The sequence below is a fragment of the Lithobates pipiens genome, unplaced genomic scaffold, assembly GCF_037356315.1.
Source record: "Lithobates pipiens isolate NorthernLeopardFrog02 unplaced genomic scaffold, aLitPip1_a1.2 Scaffold_1, whole genome shotgun sequence".
In the NCBI taxonomy this organism is placed as follows: Eukaryota; Metazoa; Chordata; class Amphibia; order Anura; family Ranidae; genus Lithobates; species Lithobates pipiens.
The window spans coordinates 188,798,283-188,825,237 of record NW_027507685.1 but is presented as its reverse complement, the minus strand read 5'-3'; the positions used below and the strand labels follow the sequence as shown (position 1 = coordinate 188,825,237).

The 26,955-nt window shown below is 46.1% G+C and overlaps 1 protein-coding gene across 1 annotated transcript in view; it reads left to right on the top strand.

The window, feature by feature from the left end:
• The first annotated feature begins 783 nt into the window (after positions 1 to 783).
• The window catches only part of NIBAN2 (niban apoptosis regulator 2), a 139,864-nt gene continuing 113,692 nt past the window's right edge, over positions 784 to 26,955 (top strand). Inside the window, exons 1-2 of the mRNA XM_077479034.1 lie at positions 784 to 863; positions 6,982 to 7,061. Of these exons, the coding sequence (XP_077335160.1) occupies positions 7,007 to 7,061 (55 nt within the window). The 5' untranslated portion in view covers positions 784 to 863; positions 6,982 to 7,006. The remainder of the gene's footprint in view (positions 864 to 6,981; positions 7,062 to 26,955) is intronic.

The following is a 26,955-nucleotide window of genomic DNA, read 5'->3' as shown; positions in this document are numbered from 1 at the left end:
TGGTGAGAAGCCTTCAGAATAGAGTGATCAGAGCTGCTGGCTATAACCGGCACCACTGATCAATTGAAGGATCGACTTCTGTACAACCAGGCTGCCCATACATGGACTGAACTCCGGCCCGTCAAATTTCGATCCGTGTATGCCCTAAATATTGGCATGTGTCCGTATAAGGCTGCTGATGTCATCAGCATCCCGCCCCTTTGTTTACGTGTGCTGCAGGGGAGCCAATGACCTGGGCTGTGGATAAATGGACTCGGGGGACATCTGAGATCATCTCTACCTCCCACATAACGAAAAATTGCTAATATGTTATTTAGGTCCTGTCCAGAAAAAGAAAGGGCCCTGTAAATATATATGTAAGACCGGGATGGTACCTTAGAGTGTAAGCTCCTTGGGGGAGGGACTGATGTCACACAAAGAGTATGTAAAGATCTTTACACATGTTCTGCTTTATATAAATATCTGTAAAAAAAATAATATTAGTAACAATAATAATAGTGAGCACAGCTTTAGGGGGATCAGATCCTGCACCTTCCTTTTGGCCACCAAATAAAATGGGAGATCTCACTGACCAATAGGAAGCCTTTGTCTGGAGGATTGAGAGCAGGTGCCTGATCTATACATAGGTGGGATGAGAGATCCATAGATCGCTCGGTGTGTGGCCCCTGTGATCGGACCCTCCAGGTGATCCTTCTCCGAGGAGAGGAACGAGAAAGATACAAAGTATTCCTGGAGAGGAAGAGAGAGGGGCGGGCCGGGGGCGGGGCCGGGGAGGAGGTTGAGAGCGGAGACGGCTGGGTGTGTCACATCCACCGAGAGAGGGAGAGAGAAGAGCCGCCCGACACACACCGGGATCACACGAGGTATGTCCGGGGAGACCGAGGACAGAGATCGGGAGAAGAGGACGGAGACTGAGGGCAGAGAAAGTGATGAGAGGATCGGAGACACAGGAGAGGAGAGAGCACACTATGGGCAGAGATTGAGAGAAGAGACGGAGGAGAGAGTGGATAGGACAGAGACGGGAGGCAGAGGTGGAGAAAGGAGGCTGTGTACAGGTCCAAGACAGGAGTGAGAGTGTGGACAAGTCACAGGGCAAAGACTGTGGACAGAGACAGTGGGCAGGGCAGAGACTGTGGACAGGGCAAAGACTGTGGACAGGGCAAAGACTGTGGACAGGGCAAAGACTGTGGGCAGAGACACTGGACAGGGCAAAGACTGGGCAGAGACTGTGGGCAGAGGCTATGCACAAGGCAGAAGTGGAGAAAGGAGGCTGTGTACAGGTCAAAGACAGGAGTGAGGATGTGGACGGGGCAGAGGCTGTGGATGGGGCAGAGACAGTGTGGAGAGGGCAGAGACAGTGTGGAGAGGGCAGAGACAGTGGGCAGAGGCTGCGCACAAGGCAGAAGTGGAGAAAGGAGGCTGTGTACAGGTCAAAGACAGGAGTGAGGCTGTGGGTAGAGACAGAGGGCAGGGCAGAGACTGTGTGGACATGGCAGAGACAGTGGACAGGGCAGGGCAGAGACTGTGTGGGCAGAGACAGTGGACAGGGCAGGGCAGAGACTGTGTGGACATGGCAGAGACAGTGGACAGGGCAGGGCAAAGACTGTGGACAGGGCAAAGACTGTGGGCAGAGACACTGGACAGGGCAGAGACTGTGCACAAGGCAGAAGTGGAGAAAGGAGGCTGTGTACAGGTCAAAGACAGGAGTGAGGATGTGGTCTGGGCAGGGCAGAGACAGAGGCTGTGGACAGGGCAGAGACTGAGGGCAGAGTCAGAGGCTGTAGACAGGGCAGACATGGAGACAGTGCACAAGGCAGAGACAAAGAATAGAGAGTGTGGACAGGGCAGAGAGAGACAAACAGAAGAACAGAGATTAAGGAGGCTGTGTGGAAACGAGATGGAGGATGCAGGCTGTGGACTGGGCAGAGACAGTGGGCAGAGACTGTGGACAGGGCAGACACTGTGCACAAGGCAGAGTTGGAGAAAGGAGGCTGTGTGCAGGTCACAGGGAAGAGGGAGGCTGTGTGGACAGATGAGGGAAGAGGGAGGCTGTGTGGACAGATGAGGGAAGAGGGAGGCTGTGTGGACAGATGAGGGAAGAGGGAGGCTGTGTGGACAGATGAGGGAAGAGGGAGGCTGTGTGGACAGATGAGGGAAGAGGGAGGCTGTGTGGACAGATGAGGGAAGAGGGAGGCTGTGTGGACAGATGAGGGAAGAGGGAGGCTGTGTGGACAGATGAGGGAAGAGGGAGGCTGTGTGGACAGATGAGGGAAGAGGGAGGCTGTGTGGACAGATGAGGGAAGAGGGAGGCTGTGTGGACAGATGAGGGAAGAGGGAGGCTGTGTGGACAGATGAGGGAAGAGGGAGGCTGTGTGGACAGATGAGGGAAGAGGGAGGCTGTGTGGACAGATGAGGGAAGAAGGAGGCTGTGTGGACAGATGAGGGAAGAGGGAGGCTGTGTGGACAGATGGTGGTAGAGAGAGGCTGTGTGGACAGGAGATGGTGGAGGGAGGCTGTGGAATGGGCAGGGATAGTCGGAGACTGTAAACAGGGCAGAGAAGGAAAGTCAATGAATGAGACGGGCAGGGTGTGGAGGTCAGACACATTCTGCTTTTCAGTTTGTCTCTCTGGGAAGCAGCCAGACCAGTCCCTCCTCCTCCCCCAAATCTATTACTCAGTCCAAGTCCTGCTCGCTGACGTTAACCCTGTACATTATACATCTTCTGTTCATATTTCTTCTCCTCTTTCTCTGGGACTGCCTCAGGTTTTGATGGTTTCTGTCCACAAGTGTATTTAGAGCTGATCATGGCTACCAAAAAAAATAAAAAATCCACCTTCTGCATTTCTAAATTCCTAACCCTTCAGTGATGGGCCGAGCTTTCATAACGCGAACCAATTGAGAGGAAAACGATTGAAGTGATGTAAAAGGTTCTGAAGGTGTTTGCAGTCCAAGACTGTTCCGTCAGTCTGTGGTCCCCACTAGTTGGATTCTTCTCTTTCAAACCATGACCAGCTTAAATGAAAGCTGACTCTGGGCCACAGACCCGGGAGCCATACTATCGGCGTATCATTTTAATGGCTAGTCATTCATGAGAGGCGTTAGACCAGAGCAGGCAACCGCAGAGGATGGTCATGTTTTTCAGAGGGAAGGTCCCCCTCCATTCAAGGGTCCTGGGGTTTTCAACAGCTTGAGGTTCACTTTACGTTAATTGTGACCTAGAAAATTAAATGGCGTTCCTGTGTTTAGTTACAGACCATAGCACTAACCTTATACGTTATTAGCACCATATGTTGTGGGTGTATCCCTCTTACTGACTTTGGCAGGAGTGCCCATTTCCTCAAGCAGATTACCACTCTACACCATATCCACCATTGCAATGGGGGTGTCTCATAACCGATTGAGAGGCACCAACAACGCAGCAGTGTAGAATGAGACGAGGTTGTACTCATGCTCAACTACTGAAAAGTTAAAACTTGCATGGATCTGCTTGGAATTCTTGGGTCACACTTTGAAGTTACTGAATATAGATACATCCAAAAGGTGCCGGTACTTACAGAGCAGTGAATGGAAAATGATTGTTCGGAGAGCTCTTTGGCTCTGGTTGGGCAGCTCACATACTGTGTATACCGGGCTACTCTCCAATAGGTACCCAAAATGTTACTCAACGTGAAACCAATGGAAGATGCACCAGACCAAAATTGGAAAGGAGTTCAAACTGCCTGAGTGGTTTATATTATAACAGCCAACACATGTTGGAGACTAAAAACCTTCCATCGTGCTTAGGATCCTCTAAGAACTATAGTTGGACACAAGGAGAGACTTTAGAGAGAACTATATTGCTTTGTATAGGTAAAATCTCCACCAGTTATTACCGTAGCAGGGACAACAGTGATCAATGTAAACCAAAAATGACAACCTCCTGCGCTCAAGGTAAATGTTCCTGGACTTTGGATCTTCAACAACACGATTTGGCAAGACTTTGCAGCACCCTAAGGAGTGGAAATGCCCAAAAAAAAACATTGGAAAAACAAGAACTGAGGGTGGTGCTACCTTTTTATAGATCCCTTTTTTTTTCTTTTTTTTTTTTTTTTTTTTTTTAAGAAATAGATGTATAATGACAAACTGCATACATCTCAAGCCCATCAATATCCACATTGTCATGCATAACCTGGTCCACTGCACAAATCCCAACCACGGCAGGAGGCTCAGAATGGCTGATATGTTTCGATGGGGGTTCCCCTCTTCCTCAGAGCCAAGTCTCAGCTGATGTTTTTCCAGTTGTGCCAGTGTTCATGGCTGGTTTGGTTGGTGCCACCATTAATGCTGGCACACCTGATCCTTGGTAACTCTTGCTACTGGTGGAAGTCTTACATTTACAAACAAAATGTAGCCAAGTCTATCCTTGAGTCCAGCTAAGGTTCTCACTAGACCCAAAGCCCTGATGAAGGGGGAAGTTTCAAGCTCCTGAAGCACATTGGATGTGTCATTGTGGACCATGAAATCTATTTGAACCCCCTTCCAATTTTGGTCAGGCACTCCTTCTGCTGGATTTCAGTTGCTTTGAAGTTGGTCATAGACTTGCTTCAGAAGCGCTTGATGGTAACTACTAACAACGTCTAAGGTTAGTTTTATGTGTTGTTTCTAAGCACAGGTAAACTTTAAGATGTGAAAAATTACTTATAGTCCATGTTGTGAGATATGCAGCTTCCTGGTGTTCTAAGATTGAGTGATGAGCTTAAAAAGGCCACCATGCCCATAGAATTAATTTTAAAGAGTTTGCCACCATGTCCTTTTGGCTCCTTGCCAGTCCAGAAAGTAATCCTCCTACATGGTGGTCATCTTACATGCACATATCTTTGAGACAATTTTTCAGATTGTATTGATATCTTTGAGCGTTTAGTACATCCATACTCAGGTTTTTGCCCATAGGTTCACACTTATTGTGGACCATATCTAGCCCTCAGTCATGCTTAGGTGTTGGTTTCTAGCTTGACTAAGGGCCAGATATAGTCTGAAATTTTGCCATGTGATATATTTTTGTTTTGTACCGTCATTCTTATGTCATAAAAGCGCTCCTAATATGAGCGATGACCTGTGTGCAGATGTACTACTATTTTTGAACGCTTGAGGTTCCTCCAAATTGCCAAAAGAGGTTTCCTTCTGGTACCAGATTAGGTGTGTGCTCCAAAGTCCTTTTGCTACACTTTTAGGCTATTATGGGAAAGTGACGTTAATAACAGGGCATGCTGGGAATTGTAGTTTATCCTCAGCCGGAGAGTTTGAGGTTGCAAAAGGCGAAAGGAGATAACTTCAGGCTATTGGCTAACAATTTGCATTTGAAAAGATTTTTGGTTCTTGTTGTGTACACACAGTTTGTACGGTTGTTGAATATGCTGTAAACCATGGCGCCGACCTCACCTCTATGAAAACAATAGATAACAATTGGGGAATTGACTTGATGTTTCCAGCCTGGCCCAACAATTTGTTTTTCAATTTGACAAATTTTAGTCATCCCTACACTTTGGGTTGGTTCACACCAGTGGGGGTATAACACTAGAATAGGAAATGGTTTCAGTGGTGCCTGTTCAGATAATTGCTGAAAAAAAATTAACTCTGCAAATGAAGACTCTTAAAGTGAGAGCTCTCCCTAGAATTGGTTTAGAAACATTAATCAGCCATATAAAACATGTATTTTTGACTTCCATCTGCTCTCCAGATTTCCAGCAATCGGCATAGGAAACGGCTGGCCATGACAACATGCGACTCTTGGTGTCGCTCAGCCCCCCTGGTGCCATCTGCGTCTTGTACTTGCAAAGCCTGACTGGGAAACCTTTCCTCTGTGCCTTGATGATTTTAAAGTCATATATATAGCATGAGGACAGTTGAGTGACACCAAGAGTTGTGTGGTGTCATTGGTAAATGGCAAGCAGTGTCTGATGGACAATTTGATCATGGATGGAAGTCAAACATAGCACGGCTGCCAGAATGAATTTAGTTCTGCTGGACAGTGACTGCATTGGATGAGGCTCTCACTACTCGGACAATAATTTTCCATCTAGCTTGGCAAAAGTCGCTTTACAGATTGGCTGAAGTCCGATTGAGAATTTTGCTTCTTGGGCCAAAGTAAAAGCCGCCACCCACAGCTTACAGTTACTTGTTCACAGCTCACTTTGTGGACTGTAATCCTGTTCTAGGGTGATAACACTGCGTCTCCAGATAGGTTCTGCAAATTCAGGAGATAATCCTGCTGCCTCTTGAATGTCTGTCTGTTTTGGAACTAACATGCCACAATTGCGGGTCAAGGGTTTGATTTGCGGTTGCAATGCAGCCCCATTGACTTGAAAGGGGCGAGTTTGCCAGGCAGTGCCACCTGTCAACTTGACAAGCAGCATTAAATTGGACCTCGGATTGTGTATAGCCTCTTCCACCATCCCCATATGACAAATGTAGGATCATTAGGTCCACTTCTGTTGAATGGTCATAGATGGATTGAAATTCAGCCAGGCCCTGCTGAACTTTATTCCATCTCTAAGCAGCTTAATAGAAGAAAGCAAACTAGAGGGCTCCTTCAATCCACTTGAAATGTTCAGCCAGACTTCTTCTATTTCCTATCCATTCCTTGGTTGGAAGCCAATGCTGGTACGTTTTTTGTGGTTTGCTGGTTAATGCCTTATTTCTAACGAAAAAGTCAACCCATATTGCTTTAAGTTGTCCGTACTCTTAACTGTGCTATTTCCTGTTGGCATGTCCTCCTGCCAGCTGTTTTTCCTATCGGGGACTTCCTGACTCTCTTCTCTCGAATGCCTCACGTTCTGCTCACATGCCATCTTTTTGTCTTCAGTACCATGACAACTCGCTTTCTTCTCTGCTTCACACCCCTTCTCACCGCAGTCCCTGACTGATCCCTCCTCTTCTTCTCACACCCTGTGATCTCCGTCCTAGTGCTGCCTCTAAATCTCAGCCTTTTCTTCCCCTGGTAGGACCTGCTGCGCTCTTTGCACGGCCATGGGGGATGTTCTATCGAGTCACCTGGATGAAAGCCGACGCCAGAACATCGCAGGTAAGATCCTGGGACTCGGAAGCATTGTTTGGTATTATTGGGTCCCTCTGCAGAGTATGTTAGATGGTTTCTGCAGAGCATTTTTCCCTGTTTGTGCGGTTCTTCCATCAAACAACATATGTTGGTATGTGTGGGTGATGGTGCGTTGTAGAACATCTTTCCAGAGGGAAGGAGTGGGAGCTGGCTGATTACATGCAGCACTTGGCAGCTTTGTGCTGCATAACAGGTGCCTACATGCACAGGGATGGTTTTCTCCATTCAGGGTGCGCAGCCTCGGCTTACTCAAGGCATTAAGATAGTCGTATGAAAAAGTTTTGGGCACGCCTGCTCAAATTACACGTTTTGTTGGTTTTATATGTCAAAGGTAAATGCACCCTGTACATGGAACATACCTGACCGTGGCATGTCATTGCAGATTTCATTATGCATGTACTAGTTATTGGTTGTATTTAATTATCACTTTTGGGGAATCTGTAGACAGATGTCGAATATGTGCTGGCTGACCTTTTAAGATTTCCAAACTGGAAAGGTTTTGCAAGGAAGAGAGGGGAGCAAGTAATGGGGTCGGTGCACTCGGGACAAGGATATTGTATACTGATTACATGTTCACTTATCCTTTTCTAAATGTTTAGTATATGATATACTTATCTATCAGGTTGCACATTGAATACCTTGGGAAGGTGGTGTTGGTAAGTCTATTGTGTAGAGTGCAAGAGTGCTTCAACCACTTGTCTACCAGTGCAGTTTAAAAAATGGTGTCTGGTAGCAAGGACTTTTAACCCCTTTATGCTGGCTGGAGCTAGCCGGTGGGGTTACCAAACTTGCCAAACTGTGATTGGCTGCACAGCGCTGACTTTACTGGAAGCTGCACCTACTGTCTTCCAATTGTCAGTAGTTGACCATGGTGACAACTCATTTATGGTTCTATGGGTGCCAATGAAATGTGCCCAAGAACAAGACAGCAACGCATACGTATGGCATCTGGACATTATGGCCCCCTTCCTTCTGCCACATATATGCATAATGCTGCCACAAAGGGGTTAAACGCCATGTGTTTACTATGGTCAAGATGACTGTTGGCTCCCTGGTGGAAATGATTTGGGCAGCTATAAAGCCCCCCCAAAGGCCATCATTCATGGTTGACACTAATCTGATAACCTGCTAAGGCTTTACTCACCTATGGACAATTTTGGTTACTGAAGTTTGCTGCCTTTTTATGGGTGCACACAGTTTTAAGGCTTGGCATGTTTGGTATCTATTTACTTGATGGGAACCCAGTCTTTTAGATTTTACCAAATAATTGGGTAATATGTTGTGTTTGTGTGCAATAAAAATAATTTTAGTGTGTTTTTTTTTTTTTTTTTACTGAAAATATTCAAAGTATGGATTTGATAAACATTGGCTAATATCATGTGTCATAAAAATACAGCCCTCACCATTTTTTTTCTCTGGGGTCCAAAAATATATAATGTTGAGGGGTCTTAAGTCATCTGCAGGCCTAATAGGTGGATTTAACATGTGTGCATAAAAATGGCTCCAGTATACAAGTGGTTAAAGGACATGTTCACTAGTTCTTTAAGGCACCATTCACACTTGTACGAGTCGCACGACCTTGGAGTGCAGCTTTGGCAGGGCGTGACTTGGATATCTCTCTGCAACCTTGGACACACTTTTGACTGTAAAACATTCAGGTACGACTTTCATTCAACTTGAGGATTAACATTGAAGTCTTGGCCCTCAAGTTAGATGAAAGTGGGACCAAAGTAGTGCGTGATCTACTTTTGAAGTCTTTACGACGCACATATAGGTCAATCGAAAACATGGGGTATGACTTGTCATGCAACTTTGATGTCCATAGTAGCATGACAAATCTCACAAGTGTGAATATGGGCCAACCCCCTACCTAGCTTCATGACCTACTACCCCAGGCAGACCCCTGCTATTTCTAGGTGATGACTTGCCTTCTCTGACTGTGGTAGACCTCTGCGTTGTTTACATCTCAGGCCAGTAAAAATCCAGTGGCGGGCTGCTTGTGCACTAATGTCCCAATTATGTAAATAGGATATTTGTCTTGCAATGCACTTTGGGATCTTGGACCGTAAAAAAATTAAAGGCTAACCATGTTACTTATGTCACCCATATTAAGTTGTAACATGGGGGGGCAAGATACAGAAGACATTACAATGGCAGTTTGTAAGTTCCCAAACTTAGCCATTCCGACGGAAAATGTCCGATCGGACCGCGTTGTCGGATAATCCGACTGTGTGTGGGCTCCATCGGACTGTTTTTCCGTTGGAATATCCGACGGACAAAGTTTTAGAGCTGGGCTATAAAACTTTCCGACAACATGATCCGATCGGACTCAGTCCGATTGTGTGTAGAGAATTCCGATCGGACAAAGTGCCACACATGCTCAGATCAAATTCCTAGACCAAAGCTATTGGCTACTAGCCTGAACGTAGTCCTGTTGTAACGAAAGAACATCATCACGTTACGTACGATTGGATTTTCCGACCACTTTGTTGGACCGTGTGTATGCAACACAAGTTTGGGACAAAATCCGACAGATTTTGTTGTCGGAATGTCCGATCGTGTGTACAAGGGCTAAGAGTTGTGCATGTTAGTTGTGGTCATGAGCACTGCTTTATGCACGCTGCAAATTCCATAGTCCATCTTGGGAGCAAGCAAGAGAGGGTGGCTACATTCTTGCATACAGTGGGACCATGCAGAATGAACGTAGCTACCCTATAACTGGAAGTTGGATCACAGCAGACATTTGGAGATGTGGGGGAGGCCGAGAGCAATAGAAGACGTTGGCGGTATATATAGTCGTTGGTGTATTGCTCTGCGCCTTGCTGGATATGTCTTGGTTACCGTTCACCAGTTTCAGAGGGATGACTTTTTTTCTTTTTTTTTTTTGATTTCGTCCGGTTTCAAAAAAATAATACAAAAGGTCATAGCAGAATATTCCTTTATTTTTTCCCCCCTATATTATGGTTGCCTAATAATGAACTGTGCATGAATGAACAATCTTTGCGGAAAAGGACAAGGATCTTCTCGATGGGGGAGTAGAAGGTGACAAAAGTTCTAGAGCAAGAAGGTGATGGAGCTTCAATGAGGTCAAAGAGGGTCATGTAACTTTGTGTTTGGTCTACGCCTGTTATTTTCTAACCAGCTAAATGATGCCTTACAGAGCCGAGTGGAATAATAACTAGGTTGGCTGGTTATGAGGGAACATGACTTGTCCTGAAGCTTTTCTGTGGAGGTTTTTAAAGCTGAAAAGGAATTGGGACAGGAATTAACTGCTTATTTATCTATTACTATATCCTTTACGTGACTTTGTAATGAGATGTCCACTGAGAGGTGATAATTTCTCGGCTTGTTTCATAGTTATAGTTTCATAGTTCTTTTGAATAATGACACCAGTCCATCCAGTTCAACCTGAGTGAGTGTCTACAATTGTCCCTATCCCTGTTCATTGCACACTCATGTCTGTCCCTACCCTCAAGGAGCCCACAATTCAAGGTCCCCATTCAGGGCCGGTTCACACAGCGGGCGATGCGAGGCGACACGACTCGCCTCGCTCCCGCAAGTGGCCCCCGTTCTGTACAATGGAACCGTTCTGAGAGGAGCGACTCGAGTCGCTCCGACTCAGAAAAAAGGTTCCTGTACTACTTCTGGGCAACTTCGGGGGCGACTTGCATTGACTTCTATACAGAAGTCCTCTGCAAGTCGCCGCTGAGGTCGCCGCAGGTCGCGGCGAGGCAAGTCGGAGACGCCTCGCCGCGCCTGCAGTGTGAACCGGCCCTCATATACTAAGGCCAATTTTGGACAGAAGCCAATTAACCTACCTGCATGTCTTTGGAGTGTGGGAGGAAACCCACGCAGGCACAGGGAGAACATGCAAACTCCAGGCAGGATGTGTCGTGGTTGGGATTTGAACCAGCGACCCTTCTTACTGCTAGGTGTGCTGTATAGTTCTATTGAGCTACAAATAATATCCAGCAAATGGCAAAACCTGCTACTGTGCTAAAGTGAGAAATATCATTCAAATTTCACTTGATTTACTCAATCTGCATTCTTTATAACCCTCCACGGCTAAAATCCGCTAGAGAGCACCACGCGGGATTGTACCACCAACGTCTGTGCCATGTAGGTTACATCCTTCTTGACTTCCTGTTTGCGGTATACAGTATATACTCCTCGCTGTACATTATGTAGACAACACTATCTAATGATGTACCCTATATACTCTGTACTGCTGCAATCTATGCACTATACCATACCCTATACTGCACACTGCTCCACTCCGGACGCTGTGATGTACATATTACTCCATTCTGTAAAATGTTCTGTACATTATTCGCTCACCGGCCACTATTAGGTACACCTGTTTAATTGCTTGGTAACACAAATTGCTAAACGGCCAATCACATGGCTGCAAGTTCTGAAGATAAAAGGGGATCCAACCCGGTACTAGCAAGATGTACCTAACAAAGTGGCTGTGAGTGTATACTCCACACCGCTCAACTCTGTATACCGTGTTTCCCCGAAAGTAAGACAGTGTCTTACTTTCTTTTTATCCCCAAAAGCCCCACTATGTCTTACTTTCGGGGTATGTCTTATATTGGAAAAAAATCCCAGCATGCAGAGCTGCACTGCGCTACAGAAGAGGACTACAAGTCCCAGCAAGCAAGGCTGCACTGCATTACAGAGGACTACAAGTCCCAGCATGCAAGGCTGCACTGTACTACAGAGGAGGCCTACAAGTCCCAGCATGCAAGGCTGCACTATGGAGGACTACAAGTCCAAGCATACAAAGCTGCTATGCTCAGCAGAGGAGAACTGTAAGCCCACACAGCCCGGTATGTTGGGACTTGTAGTCCTCCTCAGCTGCATCTTGCGGTTACATAATAAGAGCTGCAGAGAATCTCTTCACACCCCCCCTCCCCCTCCCCCTCCTTGGTCTCTCTCTGTATGACCAGCACTGACCTGTACCGGGAGGACACAGAGCCAGTGACACCTGTCGGCAGTGATCCGGGACCTGGCGCAATAATCCCCTTCTCTGTGGTTGCGTCGCGCCGTTCTGATCAGTCTCGGGCAACGGCTGTCACTCACAGCCGAGCAGAGTGAAGCCACCTCCCCCTCCTCTTGTATGGCTACACAGTGCTGTGTATGGAGGAGGAGGAGGGGGGGAGGCGGCTTCAGTGAAGCCGCCTCCCCCTCCTTCTCCTTCATGGACAGCACTGTGTAGCCATACAAGAGGAGGGGGAGGCGGCTTCACTCTGCTCGGCTGTGAGTGACAGCCGCTGCCCGAGACTGATCAGAATGGTGCTGTCTCTTCAGTCGGAGGGGGGGGGGGCTGGCCTGGCACAGCCCCCAGGGTGTGGCACCCGGTGCGGCCCGCACCCCCCGCCCCACTCTTAGTACGCCACTGGAGGTGGCAATACCCCCGTGTTTCCCCGAAAGTAAGACATATGTCTTACTTTCGGGGTACGGCTTATATTAGCCGACCCCTCTGAAACTCCCGATACGTCTTACAATCGGGGGTGTCTTACTATCGGGGAAACACGGTACTATGCTTTACATTATATACCCCACGCTGCTCAATTCTGTACACTATTCTGCACATTTTAGATTTCACACTATGCTCAGCACTTTACACTGTGCTGTACCTTTTTATATATACGATATACAGTTCCAAACTGTGCTGTTCATGATGTACATGGCACTCAATTCTATACAGTATACTGTATTTCACACTGCACATAGTGCTGTACATTATATAAACTCTTTGCAGCTCCACACTGCTCATGTATTGTACATTATTTACTCCACGTCATTGAACTCTGTATATATTTAATATTCTAAACACTGTACATTGTGCGGTGCATTATATATACTCTTTGCAGCTCCACACTGTGCTGTACATGATATACCATGTGCCACTCAGCTCTGTACACTATACTGTACATTATTTCCCACTATACTCTACACTGTACATTATATATGCTCTAAGCTCCATTCTTTACAGTATAAATACTCTATACAGCTGCACGATTAATCATAAGAGAATTGGAATCGTGATTCTACCCCGCTCGCGGTCTTAACACAGCATTTTCCAGATTCAGTGCAGAGAGTTCTCTGCTCACTGCTGACAGCTGTCAAAAAAAATAAAAAATCCAGGCAGTCTGCCAAGTTTATCACAACATCCATAAGGAGAAACATTGTAAGGTTTCGTTCTTTTAGAATAGATCAAAGGGATAAACTTCAGTCTGTAAATGAGGGCAGTTTAACCACTTAAAGAGGAACTGCAGTCTGCTCACATAATTTGTATTAAAAACATCTTTGCCATTCTGAAGCTTCCTTCCAACCACTTTACATATTTTATATATACTGTGATTCTGTACTTGCCAAATAGTTACATAGTAAGGTTGAATAAAGACGCCAAAAAAAGAAAAACCCAGATAGTCTGCCAAGTTTATCACAACATTAAAGTGGGGTGCCCCCTAAAAAAAAAAAAAAAAAAAAAAAAAAAAAGTCAGCAACTACAAATACTGCAGCTGCTGACTTTTAATAATCGGACACTTACCTGTTCCAGGGTCCAGCGATGCGGGGGAACGAAGCCCCCCCCCCTCGTTCCCCGCTCCGCTCGCAGTGCCGGCATTCTTACTGTGGGCACCTGGCTGTGTCGCACAGTCATCTGGGACACGCGACAGGTCCCAGATGACTGTGCGGCACGAGGGGAAGTAATGCCACCAGCCCGGGCATTGAAGAAGGCAGACTACGAGGGACCCCCTAGCAACAGGCATTTAGAGGTGAGTAAATTTATTATTATTTTTTTTCCAATTTTTAAGAATTTTGAGGGTTTTTTTTTTTTTTTTTTTTGGTGGCAACACCACTTTAATAAGGAGAAACATTGTAACATTTCCTTCTTTTAGAAGAAATCAAAGGGATGAACTTTGTCTGTAAATAAGGGCAGTTTAACAATTTAAAGACTAACATTTTCTGACGCTTTTTGCTTAAAAGTTAAAATCAGTATTTTTTATTTATTTTTTTATTTTTTTTACTAGAAAATTACTTGAAACCCCAAATAATTAAAATAATTTAGCAGAGACCCTAGAAAATAAAGTGGCGGTTGTTGCAATATTTTGTCGCGCTGTATTTGCGCAGCGGTCTTTCAAATGCAATTTTTTGGGGGAAAAATACACTTTAATGAATTTTAAAAAAAACTAAACAGTAAAGTTAGCCCATTTTATTTTTTATTTTTTTATTTTTTTTTTGTATAATGTGAAAGATGATGTGATTTTTATTCTAAGCATAAAAATTATGCTTCTCATTTTGGCCAGAATCGTGCAGCTCTACTGTACACTGTGCCATACGACATATACTTTGTGCAGTTCCACACTGTATACTTTGCTGTACATTATACATACTCTGCAGCTCCATGCTGTATGCCAGGGGTAGGCAACCCCTTGGCACTGGTGCCACAAGCGGCACGCAAAGCCTCTTTTGCTGGCACTCGACTCCCTCCCCATCAGCAGAGCAGTGCAGGGAAGTGTCAGTGAGACACGAATGCATTCCAATCTCAGAATTTCCCACGCCGCACCTGTACTGAGGGGGAAGCACTGTGCCCCCACACATTGTAAAAGATAACAAACATTGTTTGGTTCTCTAAATTTGCTGTAGCTGCGATCGGACCGTCATTGGCAACTGCTAAAACCAATCATAATCCTGCAAGCCCCGCCCACCATCTGGAGGAAGATGACTCGCTTGGTTGTCGCTACAAATCTCAGAAAGAAGGGATTTCACTGCGACAGAGAACCCCAATCAGGTGGCAGTTTGTGGAATTACTGTTGAGCTTCTGGGAACTTTGAAATTATTCCTGAACCCTTGCGTCACTTACTACTGAACCCCGCCACAACCAGTATTCAGTGCAATGAAAATCACACCCAACCACTTTTTCTAAGCTGCGGGGGCCCAACTTATGAGCCTGCACACAGGCCCACTGCTTTCAGAAAATGCCCCTGACCTGAGCTCATCATTGCGCATCCATTGCAGATGCTTGTATGTGACATTCCATACAAACACGTGGGATGGATGTGAGAGGTGGATCAGCAGGATTAGTGCACCAGGACAGGTAGATAGAGGTCTCATCTCTGCTTCCTTTCACCACTCTGCAGATCACACATATCATAGATGAGAAGAGGGTATAGCGGTGGAACAGATGAGCAGGAGGGGGCAGATGAGCAGGGTAGTACAGTGGTGGGGCAGATGAGCAGGGTAGTACAGTGGTGGGGCAGATGAGCAGGGTAGTACAGTGGTGGGGCAGATGAGCAGGGTAGTACAGTGGTGGGGCGGATGAGCAGGGTAGTACAGTGGTGGGGCGGATGAGCAGGGTAGTGCAGTGGTGGGGCGGATGAGCAGGGTAGTGCAGTGGTGGGGCGGATGAGCAGGGTAGTGCAGTGGTGGGGCGGATGAGCAGGGTAGTGCAGTGGTGGGGCGGATGAGCAGGGTAGTGCAGTGGTGGGGCGGATGAGCAGGGTAGTGCAGTGGTGGGGCGGATGAGCAGGGTAGTGCAGTGGTGGGGCGGATGAGCAGGGTAGTGCAGTGGTGGGGCGGATGAGCAGGGTAGTGCAGTGGTGGGGCGGATGAGCAGGGTAGTGCAGTGGTGGGGCGGATGAGCAGGGTAGTGCAGTGGTGGGGCGGATGAGCAGGGTAGTGCAGTGGTGGGGCGGATGAGCAGGGTAGTGCAGTGGTGGGGCGGATGAGCAGGGTAGTGCAGTGGTGGGGCGGATGAGCAGGGTAGTGCAGTGGTGGGGCGGATGAGCAGGGTAGTGCAGTGGTGGGGCGGATGAGCAGGGTAGTGCAGTGGTGGGGCGGATGAGCAGGGTAGTGCAGTGGTGGGGCGGATGAGCAGGGTAGTGCAGTGGTGGGGCAGATGAGCAGGGTAGTGCAGTGGTGGGGCGGATGAGCAGGGTAGTGCGGTGGTGGGGCAGATTTGTAGGGGGGACAGTGATCTGAGGTATGAAGGTGCAGGAATTGGGGCTGATCTGAGGCGTCAGAGTGCAGGATGTTAATTTCTCACTACTATTCAAGTAGTATACAGCATTTACTTTATAAAAAAAATCCTTTTCGTGATCGAGCGTGTGAAGTTTAAATTTTTTTTGTTATAAAATCGGCACTCTCACTCTCAATTGATTCTTACTCAATTTTTCGGCACACTGTGCTCAAAAGATTGCCTACCCCTGCTCTACTGTTATATATCTCATGCCTCTTACAGTATAGTAGAGCCTATCATTGACCCCTTCCTTCCCCAAAACAGTAGATTGCCTACATAGTCACAGACCCTTCTGTGCTCAAATAGGAAAACCTTTTCTAGTTCTATGTATTTTGAAGGTGCAGGAACACCCAAAAGGTGTCTGGGAACCTCCAGGAAAAGTGATTTCTTAAAGTGGAAGTAAACCCATGGATTTAAACAGTAAAAAAAAAAAAAAAATGCATGCCGGGAATGCTAACTGAACATTGGCTGTGCTCCCAGCCAAACTATCAAACCATCCAATGGCTGTTGTCATAACGAATCAACATATGCAGCACCATAGCAAGGCAAAGATGGCAGCTTCCTTGGCTGAAAACGATAGGGGAGTTTACTTCCACTTTAAGCGTTATTGGCAGGTTTGGTAGCGCTCCTCCAAAATGGTGGGGGAAACAAGCTGGGCTTACTCAGACCGCGAAATTCATGTGTAATCAAATCAATAATGGCAAACGTGTTTTTTTTTGTTTTGTTTTTTTTAAAGGTCAACCAGTTAATACAAAAAATAAAAAAAGACAACCAATGTTTCAGAGGCCAGAACGCCCCCCCTTTAGCAGGGCTACAAATCGGAATATAAATATTAGAACATCTAATGTAAGAAAAATCAGGCATTAATGAAATGCAGATAGATAAAAAAATAAACATAAAAATAAAATGTGCCAAAGAGGGGCAATAAAAACCCTTTACCAATTATATTTGACCTAATATATACACCAGACTTAAAACTAGATTGTAAGATATTGTATTATGGAGATTGCCGGAGGAGGTGCAGGAACACCCAAAGGTGGATGGGAACTAACAGAGCTGGAATTGTCAGGGAGATCTTGGTGTAGGAGTATCCGTCATACACGAAGTTGGAGGCTGACTCAGCCAACCAGTCTGTAACCAAAACTAAGCAGTCAAAATCCAACCAGTCTATAACTAAAACTAGCCAACCAAAATCCAATCCACCTATAACTAAGATCAACCAAAATCCAACCAGTCAATAACTAAAATGCTAATTTTGGGTGGACTAACGTGGTGTTTCCCAACCTTATTTCAGTTGCAACAACCTTTAAAAGTATGCAGAATCTGGAGGCACTCCAGTCAGAATGTAAATGTTACTTATCAGGGGGAACCTGAGCCTGGACAATGCACACAGCCATCTTCACATTAGAGCCCCCACTTTTTACGTTGAAGTCCCCACATCTCTTCAGAGGTCCCCCTTTAGATCAGAGCCACCTATCATATCCGAGGCCCATCACAGCAAATTCCACCTTTACATCAGAGGCCCCCCATCATGTCAGAAGTTCCTCCTTTACATAAGAGTTCCCCTTTACCTCAGAAGCCTCTTATACATGAGTGCCTGATCACATCCGAGTCACCCCTATACATTACCCTCCCATCACATCAGAGAACCACCACCCTCAGCACATCAGAGCCTTGGCTCCAGAAGCTTGGCAGAAAGCTGGAGGTAGAAGAGACCTGGAGGAGGTGGACTTCTGTCTTCTCCTGAATGCTGATGTCATCCCTGCATTCCGCCTGCCCTGGTCATTCATTGCCATGTTGCAGGTGAGCCCGCTGCCATCAGCAAACCAAAGAATGACACCTTGGGTCCTGGCCCTAGAGTGCTATAGGTTATGTTGCTGTAGGCTGGTTCACCTGCACCATGGCAACTCATGATGCTGTTCAGGGCAAACTTCCATTCTCCCGGCACCATGAAGAACCCAAACAGCAGGACCTTGGGTCCTGGTCCTAGAGTGTTGTTGATTATGTTGGTGTCGGATGGTCTGCTTGCACCATGGAAACTTGTGATGCTGCTCAGGGCTAATTGCATCCTGTTCTCGGGGCACCATAGGATACTCAGACAGCACCCTGGGGTGCCATGTCATCCTGGTCAAGAAACGCTGGTCTATTTTATTTTTTTTTTTAACAGGATTTTGGTCCTCAAAAGAACACTTCAGTGGATCTGTAAAATAATTTGCAAGCCAGTCTCTAGATGATATTGCAGTGCTGGATTTGATGTTCGTGTATCTACGGAAAGAATTGTGAGTAGGCACAGATCCGTATAGAGCGTCTGTTGCCATGCAGTTTTCTGTTGAGGTGTCGGGAATTGTGGATTTTCCACCAATGTGTATTGGAAGCAGCAGTGTGGATCTAAAATGGTTTCTAAAACCGAACTCTGCCACGTCTTTGCGTTTTACCGCAGGATGATACAGCTCCACAGAGGAATCTTAAGCCCCATACACACGATCAGATTTTCTGCTGATTTTTTTCCATTAGATTTACCAAAACCACATAATATAAGGTCAAACCTTAGGAGTTTCAATGTGTATGCAATCAGGCAGGCACTTGCACTACATGGTTTTGGTAAATCTGAAGACAAAAATCAGCAGAAAATCTGATAGTGTGTATGGGGCTTTAGTGTAAGTAAACCCTAATGGTGGCCATTGAGGTTTGATCAAGGATCAGTATCTTTTCCGATCAATCCTTCTCAATAGGAATACTTTATCCTTAGCAGATTCCTTATTTCAGTCCCTAGAAGCACAGCGGGCACATGTGTGATGTCATTACATACAATGCAGGACCAACAGCGAGTTGGTACACCAAGGGGTTTATTTACTAAAGCTAGAGAGGGCAAAATTATTCACAATTCTGCATAGAAACCAATCCGCTTCCAGATTTTATTGCCAAAGCTTAATTGAACATGCTGAGGTTAGAAGCTGACGGGTTCTATGCAGAATGGTGACTATTTTTTCCCTCTCTAGCTTTAGTAAATAAACCCCCAAGAGTCTGATCTCAATCTGGAGCTTCAGAGGAGAGGAGAGCTCTGGCTGTGGGGGTAGGGAGGGATATGGGGAAGTCCTCTAGTACCCCCGGCTGAAAGGAAGCATCTAACCCAACCATTCTCAACTAGGGTTCCTCCACAGGGGGCTAGGGATTCCTCGAGCTGTGGCTTTCTGACCTCCCATGTGATGGTGCCTGCATAGTTCTAGGTCCAATACCACTTGGCAGAGCCAATGGCTATACTCTGGCAGCATTCTGACCACCACTGTGAGGGGGGCATTTATTACTTAACACCACCAATTTAAGGGGCATTTTCCCAATGACCACCAATGGACTAATTTTTAGCAGGGGTTCCCTGAGACCTTATTTATTGCAAGGGGTCCTTTTGGGGTAAAAAGATTGAGAAAAGCTGCTGAAACCCAGCTGCAAAGATTGTTTTTTTTTTTTTTTTCCGGCTCTCCGGAGTTGTTCTTGAACCTTTTTGGTACTTGGGTTTAGACATACCTAAAGAACTGACCGTTTGTATTGAAGCTGATTGTAGACCTTAGAATGGGGTACACCCTGAATGCTTGAGCTGAAAATTGAAAGCAGAACTCCCATTGTTCCCTTCAGTCTTGCACAGTTGTATCGGCTCCTCTCCTGTACTGAAATGGCTTGCTTATGATTTCACTGCACACTGTGAGCTTCTCGCAGTGTGTATTAGAAGCTGCAGCATTTCAGAACCGGTCTTATTTTCGGTCTGGAGGACATCCAGCACCCGCCAGCCCCTTTCTTCTCCAGCTTGACTGCCCCTGGCCCGCCCCTTTCGTTCGCTAGATTTCAGTTCTTTCAGTCCTCTCTGGCTCAGCGTCATATGTCTGATATTCACCCATCAAGACTTTTTGATCCGCATAACTCCTCCCATGAGCCAACTGTTTGCATCAGGGCCGAGGACCCTCGAGAGGAGTACTGAGGAAGGGGGCTGTGATGTTTCAGGAAGACATCTACAGCACCCTGCTGGCTCCTCCCACCAGCCGTGATCTTCCTTCATTGCCTAGAGAAGCACAGGGACACTGTGATGTCACTGGGTCTTAAATAAGCGATGTCATGAAAATGTATATTGCATGTTGATGGGAGGGAGGAACCAGGGAAGGCAAAATACAAGCAGATTCAACTTTGGCTTTAACTGTTAAAGTTAACAGGCAGAATTGGGGGGGGGGGGGGGGTCCAAGTTTCTTTTGGTCACTGATGGTGATTTTATGGACTTGTTGGTACAATCCTTTGTCTAGATGGGGTGGAGGCCCTAAGAGCAGAATATCTGGTACGTATTGGTTATAGGAGGGCGAGGAGGAGAGTATTGGAGCACCACGTAGTCACTGAGAGATCTCAGGAGAAGGGAGGGGGAGACGGAGCCAGACAATTCCATGGGTTAGGGCAGGATGCAGAGGACGGAAATTCCAGGGGATGGATGGGGAGGGGGGGAGGGGACTCTTATTTGTACAGACTGGAGGGATCCCCAGCAATGTTACCCCATTATTACATGCCATGCCAGGAAAGAGTTCTGCAATCTTGCGGCACACGTGTAGAAGAGGTTGTAGCGGCCAAGAGTGAAATCTAAAAATATTATTTCCTGATTAAACTGAAAGCTGAAAGTACATCTAAACCCTAATGGTTAGAACTCCTTCCTTGGAGCACTGTGGTCCTCAGTTCGAATCCCAGCTAGGGTCTGCATGGAGTTTGCATGCTCTCTCTGCACACTCCAGAGACATGCTGGTAGGTTAATTGGCTCCTGTGTAAATTGCCCCTAGTATATGAGATTGTACGCTCCTTGAGAGCAGGGACTGATATAAATGAATAGTATGTAAAGCGCTGAGTAATTTGTTGCCATTTTGTATAAATACCAATAATAATAATAATAAAATACACGTGAGCATATTCGGTGATCAAATGTATTTTGGTCCTCAAGAGCATACAGCAACCTGTACAAATCAATGACTGCATGTGGCTTTAGGGCTCATTCGCACAGGAAGAAAAAAAACTTGCGCTTAAACGTGCACAGCAGATTGTTTTGTGCGCAGCGATAGTAATCAGTGAGCCCATACGCACAGCGGCATCTACCTGTAAAATTGTGTGCTGCTGCACCCTAGCCCCCCTGTGAGATATATACTAGCCTAGTCCCTCTGTGCTATACTTCTCCCTCCTGGCCCCCCTTCCTGTACTGTTCCCCCCTGCCTCCCCCCCACTCTACTGTTCCCTCTTGGGCCCCCTTGCATTACTGCTCCCTCCTGCCCCCCCCCCTGCATTACTGTTCCCTCCTGGGCCCCCCCCCCCCGTGCTTTTATCTTCCCTCCTGGGGCCCCCGTGCATTACTGTTCCCTCCTGGCCCCCTGTGCTTTACTCTTCCCTCCTGGCCCCCCCATGCCCTACAGCTCCTTCCTGGCTCCCGTGCATTACTGCGCCCTCCTGGACCCCCCCCCCTGCATTACTGCTCCCTCCTACAGCTCCTTCCTGGCTCCCGTGCATTACTGCGCCCTCCTGCCCCCCCCCCTCGTGCATTACTGCTCCCTCCTGGCCCCCCCCCTCGTGCATTACTGCTCCCTCCTGGCCCCCCCCCCCCCGTGCATTACTGCTCCCTCCTATACCCCCCCCCCCCCCGGGCTTTACTCTTCCCTCCTATACCCCCCCCGGGCTTTACGCTTCCCTCCTATACCCCCCCCCCCCCGTGCTTTACATGACTAGACTGTTCCCTCCTGTGCAGCCCCTATGCCAAATTGACATGAATGGGACTACCTGCATGGGGATAAATGGAACCCCTGCGGGAAGACATGGCTCTCATATCTATGCACGTGTGTGAATGAGTACCGCAGATTTAATTGATTTTGACAGGCTGCTGGAGTTGGTGCTGTACGCTGCACATGTGCCGCCTTTGCATCCAGAAGCGCCGGGTTTTTACGCTGTATGGGACAACGATGAGCCCTTAAACGACTGTACAGGATATATAAGATGAACTTTGCGATCAGCATCAGATACCGGCATGAATTTAACTCGTTAGGAATGTTGGTCAGAGATATTTTTATCTTGCGTCCAATCACAACCCACGTGGATTCCTTTTTGTCATAGTGACAGAAATATGACTGATGTTACTATGGAAACTCTATGAGGCGACACATATTGTCGTTAAACAGGTATCTGCCGAATTATTGGCATTCATTTTTTCTCTCCTTTTTTTTTTTTTTTTTTTTTTTTTTTCTATTTTAAGAAACGTGTCATCTCCGTTAAAGGGGACAAAACTGATTTAAAAAAAAAAAATGGGTTAGAACCGTTCATTCCCTTCCTGCTCAGCGTCCATTTAAAAAGGGTCTTCACGCAACCACTGTAATTGGCTGTCACAGTGGTCACGTGATTGTGAGCTGACCCTGCCAGAGATGTGCTTGGGATGTGTGGTGCATGGGCATTAAAGCCTACCCTCTTAACCACCCCACGTGTTAAGAGGGTAATGGTAAGGCATGATCAGAAAAAAAAAAAAAAAATATATATATATATATATATATATATATATATATATATATATATATATATATATATATATATATATATATATATATATATATTACACTTAAATCGGAACTACACTTGCCTCAAGTCCAGCGATGCTGTGTTCGGCCGGCTGGCTTCCAAGTCTCGATTGCCAGCTGCAGTCATTGGCCGGGCTCGGATAAAGTCAGATTCGGCATTGCTGGATTTGTACAGTGAGTTGTATGCGTGCGACTAACTGTAAAAGGGCTTACATGCAGGTCTCCCTTGCATTAAAATTCCTGCATGTTTTCCCATCTTTATTTTTTGGCCTCAAGTTCCACTTTCCGGACCCCCTTTTTTTATTATTTTTATTTTTTTTGCAATGTTATATTGGTCAGGCAACGCACTGACACCTTTGCAGCCATTGTGTAATTTGCTGGGTGCTCAATGTGCCCCTGTACCTTTTTTAAGAAGGGGTGGGCTCCCTTCAGTGCATGTGCCTTCCCCCTACTAATCAGAATGCATGTGCTTTCACTGTGGAGTCACTCATCAGTTAGTGATGGGAACTACAGATATTGGGGTGCCTTAGCAGGGCTCTGTAGCTTACGCATGTATTTGCAAATGTGTGCAGACCCCTGTTTTTTAACACATACTGTTGGACAGATTGATTTGGATGTCCGTGAGCTGGTCGGTAAGTAAGCCTGGAATTTTTCCTTTGGTTTATATCCACTTTAAAGTGTTTGTAAACTTGAGAAATTACATTAAATCTGAAGAAAGAATGTCCCTCTATAGTGTGTACTTTTCTCAATTAAGAGCACCAAGTGTAATTTCTGTCTGTTGCTTCATTCCTCTGCCATCTGCATAAATCACTAATGACAAGTTTTCCTGACACCAAGAGAAAAAAGGTGACACAGGCGGTATCTCTAGCTGATTGATGGCCTCAGCTCTGTTGCTGTGTGGAGCGGGGTGTGTCCCTTCCCTCCAATCAGCTCTCAGAGTTCTCACTAAGCTCTGCAGACTGTAAATTCAGCTCTCCGACCGTTGATTTTTAATTTATTTCTAACAGTTTAGACAAGCTTTATAAATTCTTCACTCCGAACAGCTGTAGAGAAAAGACTGCAAAGGTACAACTTTGGTAGGAGGATTTGTTGTGCATCACCTGAGGCCAGTCACTTCACTGGTTCTATGGAAGGGTTTACAACCACTTTAACCCTTAACCCCCAAGGTCAAAACAAATCTTAACGTGACACTACATGATCACCTTATTTTCCAAAAGTAATCCATACTTGATGGCTCTGTAATCTGTTTTTCATGAAAATGTTGATTACTGTGTTTTGTTTTTTTTATTTTATTTTTTATTTTTTATTTTTTTCTTTCAAAATAGTTTTTTATTTTTTAAATGTTCTTAATTATAGCGCAAAAAATAAAAAACACAGAGGTGATCAAATACCACCAAAAAGCTCCAATTGTGGGAAAAAAGACATCAATTTTATTTGGGCAAAGTGTCGCAACGACCGCACAATTGTCAATTAAAAAAACGCAGTGCAGTATCTCTAAGAAACGAAACGGCCTGGTCAAGAAAATAATCTCCAGCTGTGGTGAAAACTACAAGTCCCCTGAGACATAGCAAGACCCTGACAATCGCAGGCATGACTCCTGGAGGTAGAGGCATGATGGGATTTGTTTCACCACAGCTGGAGGGCCGAGGTTGCCTACCCCTGGCGTAGAGGTTATAACCCCTGTCAGATTTTTTTGTTTTTTTTGTTTTGCCATCTGTGTCCCATTGGGGAGATTTCCCTTCACTTCCTGTCCCATAAGCACAGCAGGAAGTGAGAGAATCTATGGGAATGAGTGTTTCCATTGGAAGATTTTCCCTCTAATCCTCTTCTGGTGAACGTACAAAATTTGGCTCACTGTTGCGGCGAGGTCCCATGATTCAAAACCTTTTTTGGAAGTTCCAAAAAAAAAAACCCCTCGGCCATCAGGAGCAGCATTATGGCCTTCTGAATGCCTGCAAATGTCCTCTTGCTGCCCTCTGAATAGTGCTTCATCACGGGCCATTTTTCAGAGGGATGGAAGGCACCGCTTCCTGCGTGAAAGGGACTTTCAAGTGAATCAGTCACATATACGGAGATCTCAGATCTTCTGCTTTTATCCAGTGAAAGTGGATGTGCTGATTGTATTGCCCTTTTTTTTTTTTTTTTTCTCGGTTGAAATCTAGGGCAGTGAAACCTTATCTACAGTATGTGAAGACTTAACCGTACACCAAATGGTATTATAATAGTTAGTTTTCATGGTCAACTACATAAAAGAAACAGGATTTTTGTACTTGCCATAATATCTAACAGGATTCAGGTATGTAGAGACCATTGGGTTATACTGCCACCTTCGGAAGGACGATTGTCTCTGAATAACTGAATCCTGTGTCCCTTAAAGAGGAAGTAAACCCTGATGAGTTTACTTCCTCTTTGATTCCCTGCAAAGGTAAAGCATAATGGACTACTATGCATCGCATAGTAGTCCATTCTGTGTCACTTACCTGACACAGGAGCCAGCGAAGTCACCGCTGTCCCCTGTAGTCTGGAGCCTCCATCTTCTCGGTGGGTCTCACTGCTCCGCCGCTGTCATTCGGCAAAGCCGCCATGATGTCACTCCCGCGCATGTGCACAGGAGCTGCCACCCGCGGTATATCGCCGTTGGCAGTGGCGCACTCAGTGCGCCTGCGCGCCGGCGCATGCGCGTGTCTGTCTTTTGGCAAATATCTCCTAAAACTACACAGTGTAGGTTTAAGAGATAATTCTTGGACCTACAGGTAAGCCTTAATCTAGGCTTACCTGTAGGTCAAAGTGGTTTGTATGGGTTTACAACCACTTTAAAAGCTAACTCCATGTTTCAGACCATGTGGTGTTACACACATATTTAAGGTGTGAGTCCACAGGCGCACCCCCCTTCCCACACATACATAAACAGTGGCTCTTCTCCCGTCAACATCCCATTCCTTTTGGCACTGCTTGTTTTGGCAAGTGCTTGGCGCCAAGACAACTGGCGGTTATCAAGAAGCTGTCTCCTTGATAGCTATGTTGGATGTCTCTGGAGAGTTGTCCTTCCCCACAGCCATTCAACAATGCATCTAGCAAGTAGACAGTGGCATTGATAACCAGCGCTTATCTCTGGCTCCAAGCATTTCTGTTAGGCAAGCACTGGCAAGAGTAATGCAGAGGAAGGAGGATATGTTAGTCTTCTGGCCCTCTATATTCTTCTTGCTGGTGCTTGTCTTGGGGAAATATGCATTGCTGGATAGCAGTAGGGGGAAGGGGGGTGGTGCCCTGTCCAACCTTGTAGCCAAGCTTAAAAAGCACCTAAGAAGATGGCACAAGGTGCTACATGTGTTTTTTTTTTTTTTTGTTTTTTTTTGTTTTTTTCCTGGAGGACAGAATATTGAGAAAAAATAGAATTAAGAGTTTTCTTTAAGTTTGGAAAGGTTGTGGTTATTCTGTTATGTTCCTGGGTTCTGCTGCTGCCTTGTTGCACCTCCCCTTATCTTGACACTCTACAAGTGGTGTCACATACAGTATGTTGGTACATTAATGCTGCTTCCATTGGCGGTCGGTGGGAAGGATGCGCGCCTTCCATTGGCAGTCAGAGGGAAGGATGCGCGCCTTCCATTGGCGGTCGGAGGCGGTCCATTGGCGGTCAGTCCATTCTCTATTCACAACTCTGTTCTGCACATAATCCTGGTTGCTCTTCTGTCTATTCTCCTCTATTTCCCACACCCCTCATTACGGAGGCCACCCCCCATCATTTCCTGCATCACACTTTCTCCTCATTGCCCAGTATGTGACTGAGCACTGTCTGCTACAGACAAGCCTGCAAGCTCAAACACAACCAACCACCCTCCCTGCAACGGAGAGACATGGAATTGTTATCTGATCCTCTGTGATTGTCATTTTTAAGGGACACACCTGTAGACATTTTACTGCTGGGGACTGCTTTGTATAGCAGGGACTGTCTCTGATCATCAGGGAGATCTGTATAAAGCAGACTTTTTCTTATCCGTTTCATCATGTAGGAACCCTTGAAATTACTTTCAGGTCGCTGGGAACCCCTCCCAATAATCACTATGCCCCTAGCAGCTCACATTAAATTAGTGTGAATGCTAAGTTGCAATATAAGAATAAATATAAGATTGTGCTTGGCTTGTTTGATACCCCGAGCTGCTCTACACACCAAAATTATTCTCAAGTAATGGCTAGAAAATAAATTGTGAAAATTGCAGCATTCCCTCATATTGGTGGTCAGTGAAGTGGCACTTAAAAATGA